At 38.6% G+C, this 15,931-nt stretch overlaps 1 protein-coding gene across 7 annotated transcripts in view; it reads right to left on the reverse strand.

Annotated features, from left to right (window-relative positions):
* The window catches only part of GIT2 (GIT ArfGAP 2), a 50,754-nt gene that overhangs the window by 30,013 nt on the left and 4,810 nt on the right, over window positions 1–15,931 (reverse strand). For all 7 annotated transcript variants that reach the window (XM_037510770.2, XM_037510767.2, XM_037510771.2 and 4 more), the window contains exons 3-7: window positions 15,008–15,120; window positions 14,282–14,387; window positions 12,295–12,381; window positions 12,050–12,180; window positions 8,659–8,753 (exon numbers count right to left, since the gene is read on the reverse strand). In XM_037510770.2, the coding sequence (XP_037366667.1) occupies window positions 8,659–8,753; window positions 12,050–12,180; window positions 12,295–12,381; window positions 14,282–14,387; window positions 15,008–15,120 (532 nt within the window). The remainder of the gene's footprint in view (window positions 1–8,658; window positions 8,754–12,049; window positions 12,181–12,294; window positions 12,382–14,281; window positions 14,388–15,007; window positions 15,121–15,931) is intronic.

Consider the following 15,931-nt stretch of genomic DNA (forward strand, 5'->3'; position numbering starts at 1 on the left):
AAGCATGCCACTGTAAGCATTCACACACAGGTTTTTGTGTGAACATATATCTCTATTTCTCTTGAGTAAATGCCGAGGAGTGAGACTATTGGTTTATATGGTAGAAGTGTAAGTTGGTAAGAAATTGCTAGATTTTTTTTTCTCAGACTAGTTTTATCATTCTATATTCTTTTTATTTTAAATAATGACTTTTATTTATTTATTTTTAAAGATTTTATTTATACAAGAACTGGGGTACAGGTCAGAGGTGCAGGAGGGTGAGAGAATTCACCAGAGACAGAGCGGGAAGCAGAACAGGCAGATAGACCAAAGACAATGCTGAGGGGAGCAGCGAGTGAGACAGGAGAGGTCTGCTGCACCATGTGGGTTTCTCCCTGGCCAGCTGGGAATAGAACCTGCACTGCAGAGGCTGGGGACAGTTTCACTGTGCGGTACTCAACCTGCGGTGCCACCGGGGAGGCCCTCATTCTATATTCTAACCACCAATGTATGAGTTATAGATGTTCTGTATCTTCCCCAGAACTTGTACTGCCAGCTTTTCTCTTTTATAAAAAAAAATTCAGTCATTTTAATAGGTATACAGTGATATCTCATTGTGGCTTTAATTTGCATTTCCTTAATAGTTAATGGTCCTGGGCTTCCCTGGTGGCGCAAGGGGTTGTCTCAGCACTATGAAGCTATTGGCCAGGGAGCTGACCCACATGGAGCAACAGACCTCGCCTGTGCTCTCCCACTGCTCCCCTCAACAGTGTATTTCAGTAGATCTGCCTGTTCTGCTCTCCACTTTGTCTCTGGTGAATCCCCTACCCCACCGCAACTCTGGCCTACACCCCAGCTCTTGTATGCATAAATAAATCTTCTTTAAAAAAATAGTTAATGATCCTGACCTCTCTTCATGATGGATATGTGATTTTCAAATATTTTCTCTTAATCTGTAGCTTGTCTTTTCATTGCCTCCTTTTTTTTAACCCCAAATCAGTAACAGTTTTTATTGCATCTTAAAGACCTCACAACTAAGTCTGAGGAATCACCCAGCGTCTTACCTGGACAACTCAGATCTTATTCATCAGCCTGTGGAACTGTTCTTTACAGATAACATAGATATACTACTCTAAATTTCCTGCTCTCTTTGCTTTTAACTATTGTGGTTTGCTGAATCTAAACAGCTGAATTTGATACAAGTTCAATGTCGTTTCTTTTAAGAATTAACTCATCTATCTGGGCTTGAGATAATGAACAAGGAACATTTACTCTCATGTGCACTCTGAGGTTGAATTTTTCACCCAAGAAACTTGAAATTTCAACGACACCCATTCTCCTGAATAACAATGGTGATGAGGAAGTGAACACACACAGACCTCATCTTGCAGGGGAAGCCCAGTGGAACACTCTTGATCATGTTCTACACGTGACTATACACAGTGCAAACAGTAGCCAATTCCTTTCTATTTTCCCACCATTTGTCAACCCAGGGCCTCTTCTTTCTTTCCAAGGAGACTGACACTGATGTGACTGAAGTCCCTCTGCAGGGTGTGTCTGGGGCCCTTCACAATAACAGTGCAACCCTTCAGGGAGATGTTGACGTTTTTCTGGAATGTCGACAGTATAAATGCTGAGAATGGTCTTCATTCTCACAGTAGGTGAGGCAAAAAGACTCGCCCTTTCATTCTTTTAACTACAGTTTTCACATAGTAAGTTTTAAATTTTGACGAAGTCCAATTTATCAATATTTTCTTTTATGAAATATGCTTTCGGTGTTACATGTACTTTACGTAATCCCAGATGACAAAGATTTTCTGCAGTTTGCTTCTACAAGTTTTGTTTTACATTTTAGACTAAAATCTATTTTTGTGGAAGGTATGAGGCTTAGAATTCCTTTTGTGTACATGACTGAATATCCAGTTGTTCAACACTATATATTGGAAAGACAGTCCTTCCTCTATTGAATGGCCTTTGCAACTTTGTGAAAAGCCAATTGAACACATTTGTGTGCGTCTATTACTGGATTTCCTATACTGTTTCATTGCTCTGTGTGTCTGTCTTGTGACTACAGTCTGTGTGACTGTAATCACAGTCTTGAGCACAATGAGCTTCAAAATTCTTACTACTGCAAGTTCTACAATTTGGTGGTGATTCCTCCCACATTATTATCCTTCTCTGCAAAACTGTTTTAATATACTAGTTATATACACTAGTTCCTCTGTCTTTCCAGTTTCAGAGTTAGCAAGTCCATGTCTACCAAAAACATCCTTGAAATGTATTAACTTTACAAATTAATTTATGGAGAACTGACATATTAACTATATCAAGTCTTCCAAGCCACAAAGAGTATCTCTCCACTTATTCAGGTCTCCTTGATTTCTTTTATCAGAATGTTGTTTACAGCATACAAAACACACATACATTTTGTTAGGTTTATACTGAAGTATTTAAGTGAGAGCCAGTGAAAAATGGCTTTTTCCTAGTTTTGGCTTCCAATTGTCCATTGCTAGTCTATAAAAATGACAGACTTTTGGTTGATCTCCTTGTACTCTGCAGCCTTGTCAGATTCACTTCTTACTTCTAGAAACTTTATTGTAGCTTCCTTGGGATTGTCTACACAGAAATCATCCCATTTAAGAAAAGGGAGAGTTGCATTTCTTCCTTTTCAATTGGTATTCTACTTATTTATTTTTCCTATGTGATGGCACTGATTCAAATTTCCAGTGTAATGTTTAATGTGAGTGACTAAGAGTGGACATCCTAGACTTGACTCTGATCTTTGGGCAAAAGCATTCAGTCTTTCATACATGAAGGATGACATCAGCTGTGGGCTTTATATATCTACTCTTTTTCAGGTTAAGGAACTCCTGGATTGCTACACTTTTTTTTTCTTTTATACTGAAGAGATATTATATTTTGTTAGGTGATTTTTCAACATCAACTGATAAGATTACGTTGTTTTTCTTTTTCTAGTCTGTTAATATGATGGATTACATGGACTGATTTTCTTTTTTTTTTTTTTTTTAAAGATTTACTTATTTATACATACAAGAATCAGGGTACAGGCCAGAGATGCTGGGGGATGAGAGGATTCACCAGAGACAAAGTAGGGAACAGACCAGGTAGATCAACTGAAATACACTGCTGAGGGGAGCAGCAGGTGAGTCAGGAGAGGCCTGCTGCGCCATGTGTAGCTCCCTGGCTGGGGATCGAACTCATGCTGAAGCAGCTGTGGCGAGCTTCATAGGTCGCGTCTTAACCCCTTGTGCCACCAGGGAGGCCCTACGTGGACTGATTTTCAAATATTTAATCAGGTTTGCATATCTAGAAACCCCACTTGATTGTGTTGTATTTTCTTTTTATTTATTGTTGGAATCAATCTGTTAACATTCTATTGAAGATTTTGGTGTCAATGTTCATGAGGGCTATTTTTTGTGCTGTCTTTGCTGGGTTTGGTGTCACAGTAATACTGGCCTCATATAATGACTTGAAAATATTCCCTCCCCTTCTAATTTCTAAAAAGTATGTAGAATTGGCATTATTCTTCTTCAAATGATCGGCAAACTAGTCTTACATGCAAAACTTGAAATGTGATTGGAAACACTTAAAAATACGTGTTAAGAATCACAACTACAAAGCTAGCAAACCATGTGAGGCATAAGCCATGTTTATTACATTGCTACATGGTCACAATACTTCAGCTGGTTCATAACATTCACTAGTGAAATCATATGGGCCAGGGTTTTCTTCAAAGGAATGTTTTTAAATACAAATAAAATTCTTCAAAATGTATGATTATATATTTACATTATTTCTTTCTGTTTGTGTAGATATTGGTAGTTTGTGGTTTTCAAGGAATTGGTTCATTTTATCTAACTTGTCCAATTTATGTGCACAATTATTTATAATATTTTTTTAAATTATCCTTTAATGTTTATAAAGCTTGTAGTGACAAACCTTTGTACATTCTTTCCCTTTTTTGTATGGTTAGGTATTTATCAGTCTTATTGATCTTTCTGAAGAATTAGCTTAAATGATTTTTCTATTGTTCTTATCTTTCCTGCATTCTGCTTGCTTTGGCTTTACTTTGGTCATCCTTTCCTAGTTTCTAAAGCAGAAGCTTAGTCTAATGATTTGATACGTTCCTACTTTCCCAATATAAGAATTGAATGCTATAAAATTTCCTCTAAGCATTACTTAGCTGCAAATCTAAATAAATACATTGTATTTTCATTTCTATTCAGTGGAAAATATTTTCTAATTTCCTTTGAGACTTCTTAAATTCATGAATGACTCATAAGTACAGTTTAATTTCCAGGCATCTAGATACTTTTTAGTGTTACATTTTTGTTAGTTATTTCTACCTAATTCCAGCTTAATTCCATTATGGTCAAAGAATATACATGTTGGATTTTAATTCTTTTAGATTTGGTAATGTCTGTTTTATGACCCAGGATATGATCTATTGTGGTGAATGTTTGCTGTGTGCTGGAAAGGAATGTGTACTCTGATGTTGCTGGGTAGATTTTCCTATGCCAAGAACCTGTTGATAACTTGTTTCAGTTCAGTATCCTTGCTGATTTTTCTATCCACTAGTTCTGTTTTTAAAGAGGACTGTTAAATACGCAACAATAATTGTGTTTGTGGCCTTTCTTCCTTTCAGTTCTATCAAAGTTTCATGTTTTTTGAAGTTCTGCTATTGCACATATCCTCATTTAAAACTATTCTCTCTTCCGGAGAACAGACCCTTTATCTCATGTTCTGTCCCTGCTAATATTGGTACTTTGAAGTCATGTTTAAATAGCCACTCTCACTTTCTTCTTTCCTTGAGAGTTTGCACAGTATGTCTTTTCATTCGTTTTTGCTTTAAACTTAATTATCATCATATTTAAAGTGGGTTTATTATAGGCAGCATACAGTTAAGGGTTGTTTGTTGCTTTAAGTTCATTGTGACAACTTCTACTTTTAATTGGTGTGTGTGAATCACTTACGTTTACTGTAATTATTCATGTGGCTTGATACTACATTTCACTTTATGATTTTAACATTTATTTTCCATTTTGGCCTTAGTTGTTTTTCTCTATTCTCTTCCTCTATTCTTTTGAGTATTCTGAATAAAAATATCTTGATCGGGCCTCCCCTGGTGGCGCGGCAGTTGAACGCCGGGCTGCAGCAGCCCGCAGCCTCTACAGCACCGGTTTGATCCTCGGCTGCCTGCAAGGGTCCCACATGGTGTGGCAGACCTCTCCTGCCTCGCCCGCTGCTCCCCTCAGCAGTGTATTTTGTCAGTGCCTGTTCTGTTCCCAGCTCTGGCTCTGTTGAATTCTCTCACCCTCCCGCGCTTCTGACTGTACCCAGTGCTTGTATAAATAAATAAATCTTTTAAAAAAATAAAAAATTAAAAAAAAAAAATCTTGATCATTTGAGAAATTTTACACCCCATTTTAATCTGTCTCTAGAGAATGTGAATATTTATCTTTATATATTTTTAATGTTATGCTAGGGATTACAATACACATACTTAACTTTTTATGATCTACCACTTGAAGAAGAATGCAGAAAACTTCATCTTTTTTTACACTCTCCCCTTTTATCTATAAGCTGTCAAATATATTACATTGACATATACCGAAAACCCCATCAAACAATGTTAAACCTTTTACTTTCAACTGTCATATATACCTGAAATATATGAAAGGAAAATATAGTTTATTTTATTTAATGAGATATTATTATTTTTGCTGATCCTCTATCACTCCTGAAGTTTCAAGATTCCCTATATCTCCCAGAACTTTCTTTAGCATTTGCTTTTAATTCTCTGTTCCTTCACCTTAAAATGTTTTTATTTTGTCTTCATACCTGAAGGTTATTTTCATTGTATTTGGAGTTCTGCACTGGTATTTCTCTTCTTTCAGCACATTAAAAGTATGCTACTTCTTCATCCCCATGGCTTCTGATTAGAAATTTACAATCATTCAAATAAATGTTCTTCTATATTTTATGTGTATCTTCTAAATATTTTTCCCCCTGGCTGCTTTCAAGATGCTTTCACTGTCTTTAGCTTACAGAAATTTGATTTTGGTAAGTCTCAATGAGGATTTCCTGAGTATATAATGTTTATCTTTTCATATCTGTAAGTTTATTTTAACAGCCAAATGTCGTTTTTGACCAATATTTCTCTGCACCACACTCTTTCTCATAAAAGTCAGACCTTTTGATCTTGCCCCACAGGCCCGTAAGGCTCTATTCAGTTTTTTGTCTTTTCACTCTGGTTTTATACTCCCTGTTGTTCAAAGTGGATAATTTCTAGTGACCTATTTTGCTATTGTTTTCTTTTTAGTTCTTTTCACTTATTTATGCATACAAGAACTGGGGTGTAGGCCAAAGGTGTGGGGGGGGGAGTAGGGAGGAGAGGATTCATCAGAGACAGAGTAGGGAGCAGGACAAGCAAATCAACTGAAATACACTGCTGAGGGGAGTAGTGTGGGAGACAGGAGAGGTCTGCTTTGCCATGTAGGTTAGCTCCCTGGCCGTGGATCAAACGCATATTGGCGTGGCTGATGATAGCTTGATAGTGCTGAGATTTTTTTTTTTTTTTTTTTTATTTTTTTATAGAGGCATGCTTTTATTTATTTGTTTGCTGGTTTGTTTGTTTGTTTTTGTTTATACATGCACTAGGCACAGTCAGAAGCACGGGAGGGTGAGAGAACTCACCAGAGCCAGAGCGGAGAGCAGAGCAGGCAGAAGGACCGAAGTACACTGCTGAGGGGAGCAGCGGGCGGCAGGAGAGGTCTGCACGCCATGTGGGACCCTCCTCCGGTGGCCGGGGAGCAGCCGGGGATCGAACCGGCGCCGCAGAGGTCGCGCGCAGCTTCGCAACCCAGCGCTCAACCGCTGAGCCACCGGGGAGGCCCGATAGTGCTGAGATTTAACCCCTTGTGCCACCAGGGAGGCCCTCTAGTGACCTATTATGAATTCACTGACTCTGTCAATTCCATTCTGCTATTAAGCCCATCGTTATTATATTTTCATTTCTAACATTTTATTTGGTTCTTTTCTACATCTTGTGTTTCTCTGCTGAGACTTTCCACATCTCTATTTGTTTCACAAATGTTCACATATATGGGTCTTACGAATTGCTTTAAAATCTGATAATTCTAACATCTGTGACATTAGGATTGGTGTCTGTTGACTGCCTTTTCCCTCGGAAGTCTTTCAGATGTTCCTGGTTCTTCATATGTCAACTAATTATACACTGTATCTTGGACATTTTGAATACTATATGCTGTGAGACTCTGAGACTTCCTTACAATTGATGCAGAATGTTAATTTTTCTGTTTTATGAGGCAACTGACCAGGATAGGCTCTGCCCCCTGGTTCAAGTTGTGAGAGAACAAAGAAAATTAAAAGTAATCAGGATTCCCCTCACGCTCTTGGTCAGAGATTTAGGCACCTCTGCTGCCACTCTTTTTGCTACTTCTATAGTCATGGGATTGTCAAGGGGACAGGGTGGGAGAAAAAGGAAGAATTAGGAAAAATCCTAGGGAATCTTCCTGTTCTGTCCTTTAGGAGCCCTATCCTATTTCCTGCCCCTCAACCAGAAAAAGAAAGCATCTTTGCACCAGTTGTGCTGTTTCTGTTCTCAGGCTGTCATACAGGCTATTTCAGAAATAAAATAAACAGGTCACTCACCACCAGCTTGATGGTACTTCAAGATCCCTAATCTCCCAGCTAGCATTTACTTTCCAGAATCCTTACATAACTACTCCATGCATTTGGTCCCGGGTTTTAAATTATATTCAGAAGCAGGGACAAGTGGGGTATGCTTACTCCATCTCATCTCGAGCTGAAACATCACCAATTTCTTAACTCTATTGTACAACCAGAGTAGAAAATCACTGTAAGTATGTATGTGGATGTTCTACATCGGGGTTTGGCAAACTTTCATTAAAGGGCCAGCATGTGACTATTATAGCTTTGAGGCCATCTGGTCTCTGCTACAACAATCAATCTGCCACTGCAGTGGAAAAGCAGTCAGACAATATGTGCACGGATGGTGATGGTTTCCTTGCAATAAAACATCAGTTAAAAAAAAAGAATAGATGATAGGCTGGATGTGGCCCAACATCATGATTTGCCAACTCTGGTGCTGCATTACCAACAGCAACTCACTTTTGGACTTTTCCTAGTCTTTAGCCATCTTCTTAAATGGCTATAAAAACGATTGTTTTGCTCCTCCATTTCTGGTCCTTCATGTACAAGAACAGTTGTACACATTCAATTTTGGTTCAATTATGTTCTGATTCTTGAAATAATCTAGACCTTAAATAAAGTTTTAAAGACCAAAAATTCAAGGAGATTCAAGGGCTTATATATTATACACATGACTGAAAATGATGTTGTTATTTCAAATAGAAGTCTTTATTCACAATTTTCTTTCTTTTTATTTGATTTTATCATTTTATTCTGTAATAAGTGATGACATAAATCCCTACATATATAGCCTTTCTCTACAACTGTTAATTTCTGCAATTGTTTTTACTTTCATTTTGTTTTTATTCAAAATCTCTCAAGGATGTGTTAAAGTAGAGGAGATCATAAATAATAGTGTACCAACTTGTTTTTCCAGAGTCTGGCTGACTGGAGGTGTGGAGAGGCTGCTATCCTTTCACTTACCTGGTTTCCTGCCACAGAGATAGAAGGCTAGTCTGTCAGTCAGCTCATACTGTATTTCTACAAGGCGATCTGCCAACTCATGGTGCCCTCCTTGCCTACCAAGAGAAAACAAAGTACCATTGATATTGCTTACCAGCCACTGGCTCTAGAATAGAAAAGTACAGAGAAGTGTCCTGAGACATATGAGCAGTTTATCAAACATGACTTTTCAGAATAATCAACCTTTTTGTGTGACCTGTTAAGGTCTACTTTGATTCCCACCTTTATAATCTGAACTTACCCCCTTTTCTTTCTTCTTTTTTTTAAAGATTTATTTATTTATGCATACAAGAGCTGGGTACAGGCCAGAGATGTGGAGGGTGAGAGGATTCATCAGAGACAGAGTGGGGAACAGAACAGGCAGACTGACAGAAATACACTGCTGAGAGGAGCAGTGGGCAAGACAGGAGAGGTCTGCTGTGCCATGTGGGTTGCTCCCTGGCAGGCTGGGGATCGAATTCGTGCTACAGAGGCTGCAGACTGCTTCATAGTGCGGTGCTTAACCCCTTGCGCCACCAGGGAGGCCCCCCTTTTCTTTATTAATTTACAAAACAGAATGCTTAATATGAAACTTAAGGACATGAGAGGGATAAAGAATAACTTCCTCAAAAAGAATAGAAAATAAATAAATGGTCTAGGGTAGAGTTTCTCAAAAATTAACTAGAAAGCTATGAAAAATAAATAGACATCTATGGCCTCCCTGGTGGCACAAGGGATTAAGACACAACCTACGAAGCTGTCTGCAGCCACTGCAGCACGAGTTTGATCCCCGGCCAGGGGCTACCCACATGGTACAGCAGACCTCTCCTGCCTCACCCGCTGCTCCTCTCAGCAGTATATTTCAGTCAATCTGCCTGTTCTGTTGCCCACTCTGTCTCTAGTAAATTCTCTCATCCTCCTGCACCTCTGGCCTGTACCCCAGTTCTTGTGTGCATATATAAATCTTTTTAAAAAAAAATAAACAGACATCCAGACTCCATGCTGGGAAATCCGCATTCATTAAGGTTGTGATGAGCATGGACATCAATATTTTAAAGAAGGTCCTTCCTTTGGATGTTTCAATATAGCAAAGTCTGATTCTGGATGAGAATTCAGTAGCCACCTCAAGGTCAATGATTTAGGGGAGACTGACCAATCTTATCCACAGATCACACCTGTAGCTTTCTTCACCTCTTTCTCTCTAATTTCTATAACCGATTAAACATTAAGTTTGCCATTCTTCATTCATGATATATTTAACAGCTGCTTGAAATCCTTTTAGTAACAAGGCACATAAATAAATTATTACATTGAGAGACTGTTTAATGCAAAGAACACATGAGGAAGTATCAAAGTAACTAAAATTACCTATCATTTACTAAGGACTCTCTTACTCTTAGAAGATAAAGTTTAGTTTCAGGCACTACAAATTTTTCTCTAATCTACCACACATCTTTGACTTTTGTGATACATATATTTCCCCTCATTTGTTAATATTGAAATCAGGAAGTATCCGATAACTGGTGGTAAACTATCATTTAATTGGCTGAAGTGTTTTTTTTTTTTAAATGTCGTATGAAATGATGGTGACCCACATAATCAGTGGAGCCTTATTTCTTCAATACTTACATCTGATTATTCCCAGACACACTCTATTCAGTCCATTCAGGTCCCTGATATGAACATATGCCACCAGAACTACCTCCTGAACATGACTCAGACCTTCCTTCTCACCCAGAATACATCAGCACTTCCTTCAAACACACAAATCCAGCCCCCTCGAAAAGACCAATCAAAAATACTTCTTTATTTTTTAAAGATTTATTTATTTAAGCATACGAGAACGGAGGTACAGGCCAGAGGTGCGGGCGGTGAGAGGATTCACTACAGAAAGAATAGAGAACAGAACAGGCAGATTGACTGAAACAGAACAGGTAGCTCCCTGGCTGGGCATTGAACTCATGCTGCAGTGGTTGCGGTTAGCTTCATAGGTTGCATCTTAACCCCTTGTGCCACCAGGGAGGCCCCTCAAAGACATTTCTTAAAGTTTTGGGCTACAGGGGCCTCCCCGGTGGCGCAGTGGGTTGAGCACAGCACTGTGAAGCTGTCTACAGCTTCTGCAGCGCGGGTTTGATTCCCGGCCAGCCAGGGCGATACCCACATGGCACGGCAGATCGCTCCTGTCTCGTCCACTGCTCCCCTCAGCAGTGTTTTCAGACCTTCTGCCTATTCTGCTCCCTGCTCCATCTCTGGTGAATTCTCTCACCCTCCCGTGCCTCTGGCCTGTACCCCAGTGCTTGTATAAATAAATAAATATTAAAAAAAAAAAACAAAACTTGGGCTACAATGAAGAAACCCTATATGCATGTTTTTTGAGACCAGTTACCCATTTGTCAATAAATTACATTTTATCATGCCTCATTTAACTCTTCTATATATATATGAATGATCTCCTGCATGAGATAGTAAATTCTGAGACAGCAGTTTTCTATCTCTCTCATTTTATTCTCTGCAGAATACAGAATACAGCTTTGCAGTTTAATAGTTAATTTGGAGGACCTCCCCGGTGGCGCAGCGGGTTGAGTGCAGCGCTGTGAAGTTGTCTGCAGCCTCTGCAGAGCAGGTTCAATTCCTGGCCGGCCAGGGACATATCCACAAGGCGCGGCAGACCTCTCCTGTTGCGCCCGCTGCTCCCCTCAGTAGTGCTTTCAGTCCATCTGCCTGTTCTGCTCCCCACTCTGTCTCTAGTGAATCCTCTCACCCTCCCGCACCTCTAGCCTGTACCCCAGCTACTGTATAAATAAAAAATAAATCTTAAAAAAAAATAGTTAATTTGGAAAAAAGAAGGAAAGAAAGATGACCTACCTTCTATCATTTATGTGATATTCAAGACTAACCTATGGGGTTCCCTTCCCCAGTATTTCATAATTAAAATTGTTAAAAAGGATTTTATAGTGAGCACCCAGATTATCCACTCTCTAGACCCTATAATTAACATTTTACCATACTTAATCACAAATCTATCCATACAGATTTGTTTTTAAGTTCAATCAATGACTAAAAGTATTAAAACTTGAGAAGAGAGTTCTGCAATTCTTGACTTGATTCAGACTGACTATTGCTGAAATACCACTATGCTATAAAAGAGCACATGAAGGACTGGAACCTAAGCACAATTGTTTATGATTCTACCTTCTCTGGCTTTACCAGATTGTGAGTTCATAGGTGTTTTTATGTCCTCATCTGAAAAATAATAGAATATAAATCTTTAAAGGGGTTAAATGTTAATCTCACACAATTTAGCCACTTAACCATGAATCATACACAACATAAATAATCTCCAAGAGAAGTGACAAGAATCTAGGTCTCTTACCTTGCATAATCAACAGGAGTCTTCCCACTAGAATCTTGTGTACCTGGGTCTGCTCCATATACTGCCAATAATTCTGCTTGTAAAATCTGCCCTGCTTTGGCGGCAACATGGAGTGGGGTGTTCCCCTTTTCCTGAGAATCATTTATAAAACACAGGCAAGAAAGCAAATTACATAAACCAAAGGCCATATAAACACCACCCACTTAGTTTCAATTTAATATCTGAATCAATTCACACTTCCTTACAGGGTGAAAGAAGTTGGCTTGTGCTCCTAAAGATAACAGCCTCAAACAGGTTTCAAGATTCCCTGTTCTCACGCTTGAATGGAGTTGCTGAAAACACATAAACCAAAAAGAGTATTTGTTAAAAGAGTAAAGAATGATATACTAGGGCAGCTGGCAGACTATTTTAATAAATGCTATACTAGTATTTAATCTTGATTTGGTTGTGAGGAACATAGAGCAGTCTCTCCTTGGATGATCACAAACACACCTGGACTCTAAGGTACGGTCAAGGCCCATCTCACTGATAAGGAAACCAGGGTTGGGAAGGCTGACTTGCCCAAATGCATAACTTTTCTTAACTGGCACAATGAGAACTTGAGTGAAGAGTCCTGTGGTTATGCTGATAGGTCACAATTTCAAAGTATACTCTTCAAACTGTGTGATCTTGAGGAAGTTCTTTTTTTTGAGGAAGTTCTTTAAGGAATCCAAACTTCAGTTTCCTCATCTCTAAACTGGTGATAAAATACCACTGATTCACAGGGTTACTACAAGGTTCACTTAAAGGAAACCATCTGCTGGGATATCATGCATATCAGTACTTAGTACTTAGCACTGAGCCTGATACACAGAAAATACTCAAATAATATAGCTACTATTAATTAGTATTGCAACTACTATTATTAGTTGTTACTGAACCTAAGGTTTTAGGGTTTCATATTCTACACCATGTAAACAATAGGATTCTGCCTTATACCAGATCCTCTCCACGAAAATATTCTTAGCCTGTACACAATGCTTTCATGGAAGTGTTTCAGGGTGGGAAATAAGCATGTGGTACATACCATTCTTTTTACCATTGTAGAAAAGTTCTTGTGCACTCAGAAGATGAGCTCCCTTACTTCAAGTCTAACACAGAACTGTCCAAAATGCAATAACCCTTATCACAGAACTAGAAAAATCTACTCAAACATCAGCAGTCAAATATTTTTTTAAAAATTAACTAATTTTATTTTTTAATTGTGGTAAAAATGCATACCAAGTCTTAATTAACAAAATTATATAATTGTTGTTTACATTTCTATTGCAAAGTTTAAAATTCTGAATTGTATGGGCCTCCCCGGTGGCGCAGCGGTTGAGCGCTGGGTTGCGAAGCTGCCCGCAGCCTCTGCAGCACCGGTTCAATCCCCGGCTGCTCCCCGGCCACCGGAGGAGGGTCCCACATGGCACGCAGACCTCTCCTGCCGCCCGCTGCTCCCCTCAGCAGTGTACTTCAGTCCTTCTGGCTGCTCTGCTCCCCGCTCTGGCTCTGGTGAATTCTCTCACCCTCCCGCACTTCTGACTGTACCCAGTGCTTGTATGTATAAATAATAAATAAATAAATCTTAAAAAAAAAAAAAATCAATCACTCTTTTAAAAAAAAAATTTTTTTTAAATTAAAAAATAAAATAAAATTCTGAATTGTGAGTGCCCATGTTGGATGAGCATTTGTTCTCAAAAGCAGTGCTTTGAAAATAAAGATATGGATTTATCATAGCATCTCTCAAAAACATGCAAAGGCCCTTATAAAGAAAGCCATCTACTCATTTCATAAGTATAATAAACTATCTGGGTACTACAGCTTTGAGTCACACTCTGCTCCCTGAAGATGCCACTCAGCATATAATATAGAAACCTGAAGAACTCCCTCAAATTTTCACTCCCTTCTAGAAACAAACTGAGATGGCTCCTATTTCAAAGTTTAACAAACATAATGCCTATAGAAATAATAATTTAAAATCACACCTGACAACAGTTTTCTAGATACTAATTTTTGCTCTTTGCCTTTGTATCTCCATTCACAAGAATGACTGTGATTTGTATTAAGATTAAAGATCAAACCAACTGTACAAAATGCTGCTATTAATATAGTGTGCTATTAATATAGAAGCTTTTGCTTTTTTTTTTTTCAAACACAATAATAACAATGTCTCACCCAGCAATTTTAGGGATTTTGAAAGGTATGACCCACCTTACTGAGATCTTTGGCAGTTACACTATCATCATCCCGGCAGGGCAAGCGATGGACAAATGCTAACATCTGATACTTGGCTCTGATGAATTCTGCTTTATTAGGACTGGTTTGAAAACAAAAAAGAAGGCAGTTCACTTACAGTTCAGATACAACATTCCCCATTCTTTAGACTGTAAAAATAAGAGGAAGTGACCCATATCCCCTATTCAAGAATAAAACGAATACGGAAATAAGTTTCAGAAATGTTTAAGACCTAAAGTTTAAAAACATATATTAGTCATTATAATGGCCAGGACTGCAAATGCTTTTTATAGCATCTTTCTTCTCCTTGTAATTTTCTTAATTGACCTGGCAAACTTGTGAGGAAGTAGCACCGCATCCCATCTTACATGTGAGGCATCAAGCAGACTGGAGCCCAGAACCTAGATTTCAGGTCTGACTGCCTCTGGTTGGAGTGCATAAACTCAAAACTGGTTACCTCAACAGCCTCCAGCCCTTAAGTCTCAAACTGGAGAAACCACTAACTTGAGTGCTTGGTAACCATACAAAAGATGGTCCTGTGCCTGGCCTTGTTCTGCATTTCTAAGAACAAAGAGCTTCATGCACAATTAGGGTGGCTCCCTCCTGTGCTTCCCTTGTGGAGGCTGCTCAAAAATAGCTGCACTCCTTGCAGTGGGCCCCATGTGTTAAGAATAAATAAGTATCTTAAAAACATCCACTCACTGTACTTTATCCTGTGGGTTGGCTTTACGTCTTCCACTCATAATAGAGGCAGGGTCCAGCAAAGAATGCTCCCATATAGAATTAGCACCATTATTATACAAGGTTTCAACCATCTACAATCAAGCAGAGTAAGATCATATTTTAATTTCTTTCCACAAATACTTTGTAGGAACTGGTGACTAAAATGGGAAAACAAAGCCCCCTTACAAACAGCATTATTGGGATATCAAGCACATCACTGTTTCCTGATTTTAGAATGAGAAAGATCAACCTATATGTGGGAATCAGGATTAACCAGTAGGCTAGCTAAATACCTACATGATTTGATTATATTTTTCTTACAGATCATGAAGGCAGAGTTTCCAAAGTCTGATCCTTCAAATACTGTTTCAAGATTCTTAACAACCCATGTACCATCTAGATTATCCACTTGTTTTTGTATTCACTCATTTAAAAAACGTTAATTAGCAACTATGGTCTGATATGCTAGGTATAGTTTTATGCAACCATTAAAATAAATACTTGAGTATTACCTACATCTGGCCTTGAGCACCTCGAGTGGTTCAGGTGCCATACTTAGGGAATTGTTATTTTGGGGTCATCCCTCATATTTTAAACTACTCACCTTTGGATTTTATTCAAATCCTATAATATAATCTATAATCATTATACTCTGAGAGTAGTAAACACCCACCTTCACATGAGAACAAGCTGTTAGAAACTTCCAAACAAAAGTTATTAAGAAACCTTATCTTCCAATTTCATTTTAAAGCATGACTCTGGACACAGTCCCATCTGCTATTGCTATTAGTGGAGATATTTTCACATGAGAAATCCAAGCCCATTTGATCCAGTCCCTTGGTTTGTACAGGCAAGTTTAAGGGACGTCTTTGTGCAGCTGCCACAGGTTTAGTAAAATATGTA

The sequence above is a fragment of the Talpa occidentalis genome, unplaced genomic scaffold, assembly GCF_014898055.3.
Source record: "Talpa occidentalis isolate TD23 unplaced genomic scaffold, MPIMG_talOcc4v2.1 talOcc4.14, whole genome shotgun sequence".
Lineage (NCBI taxonomy): Eukaryota > Metazoa > Chordata > Mammalia > Eulipotyphla > Talpidae > Talpa > Talpa occidentalis.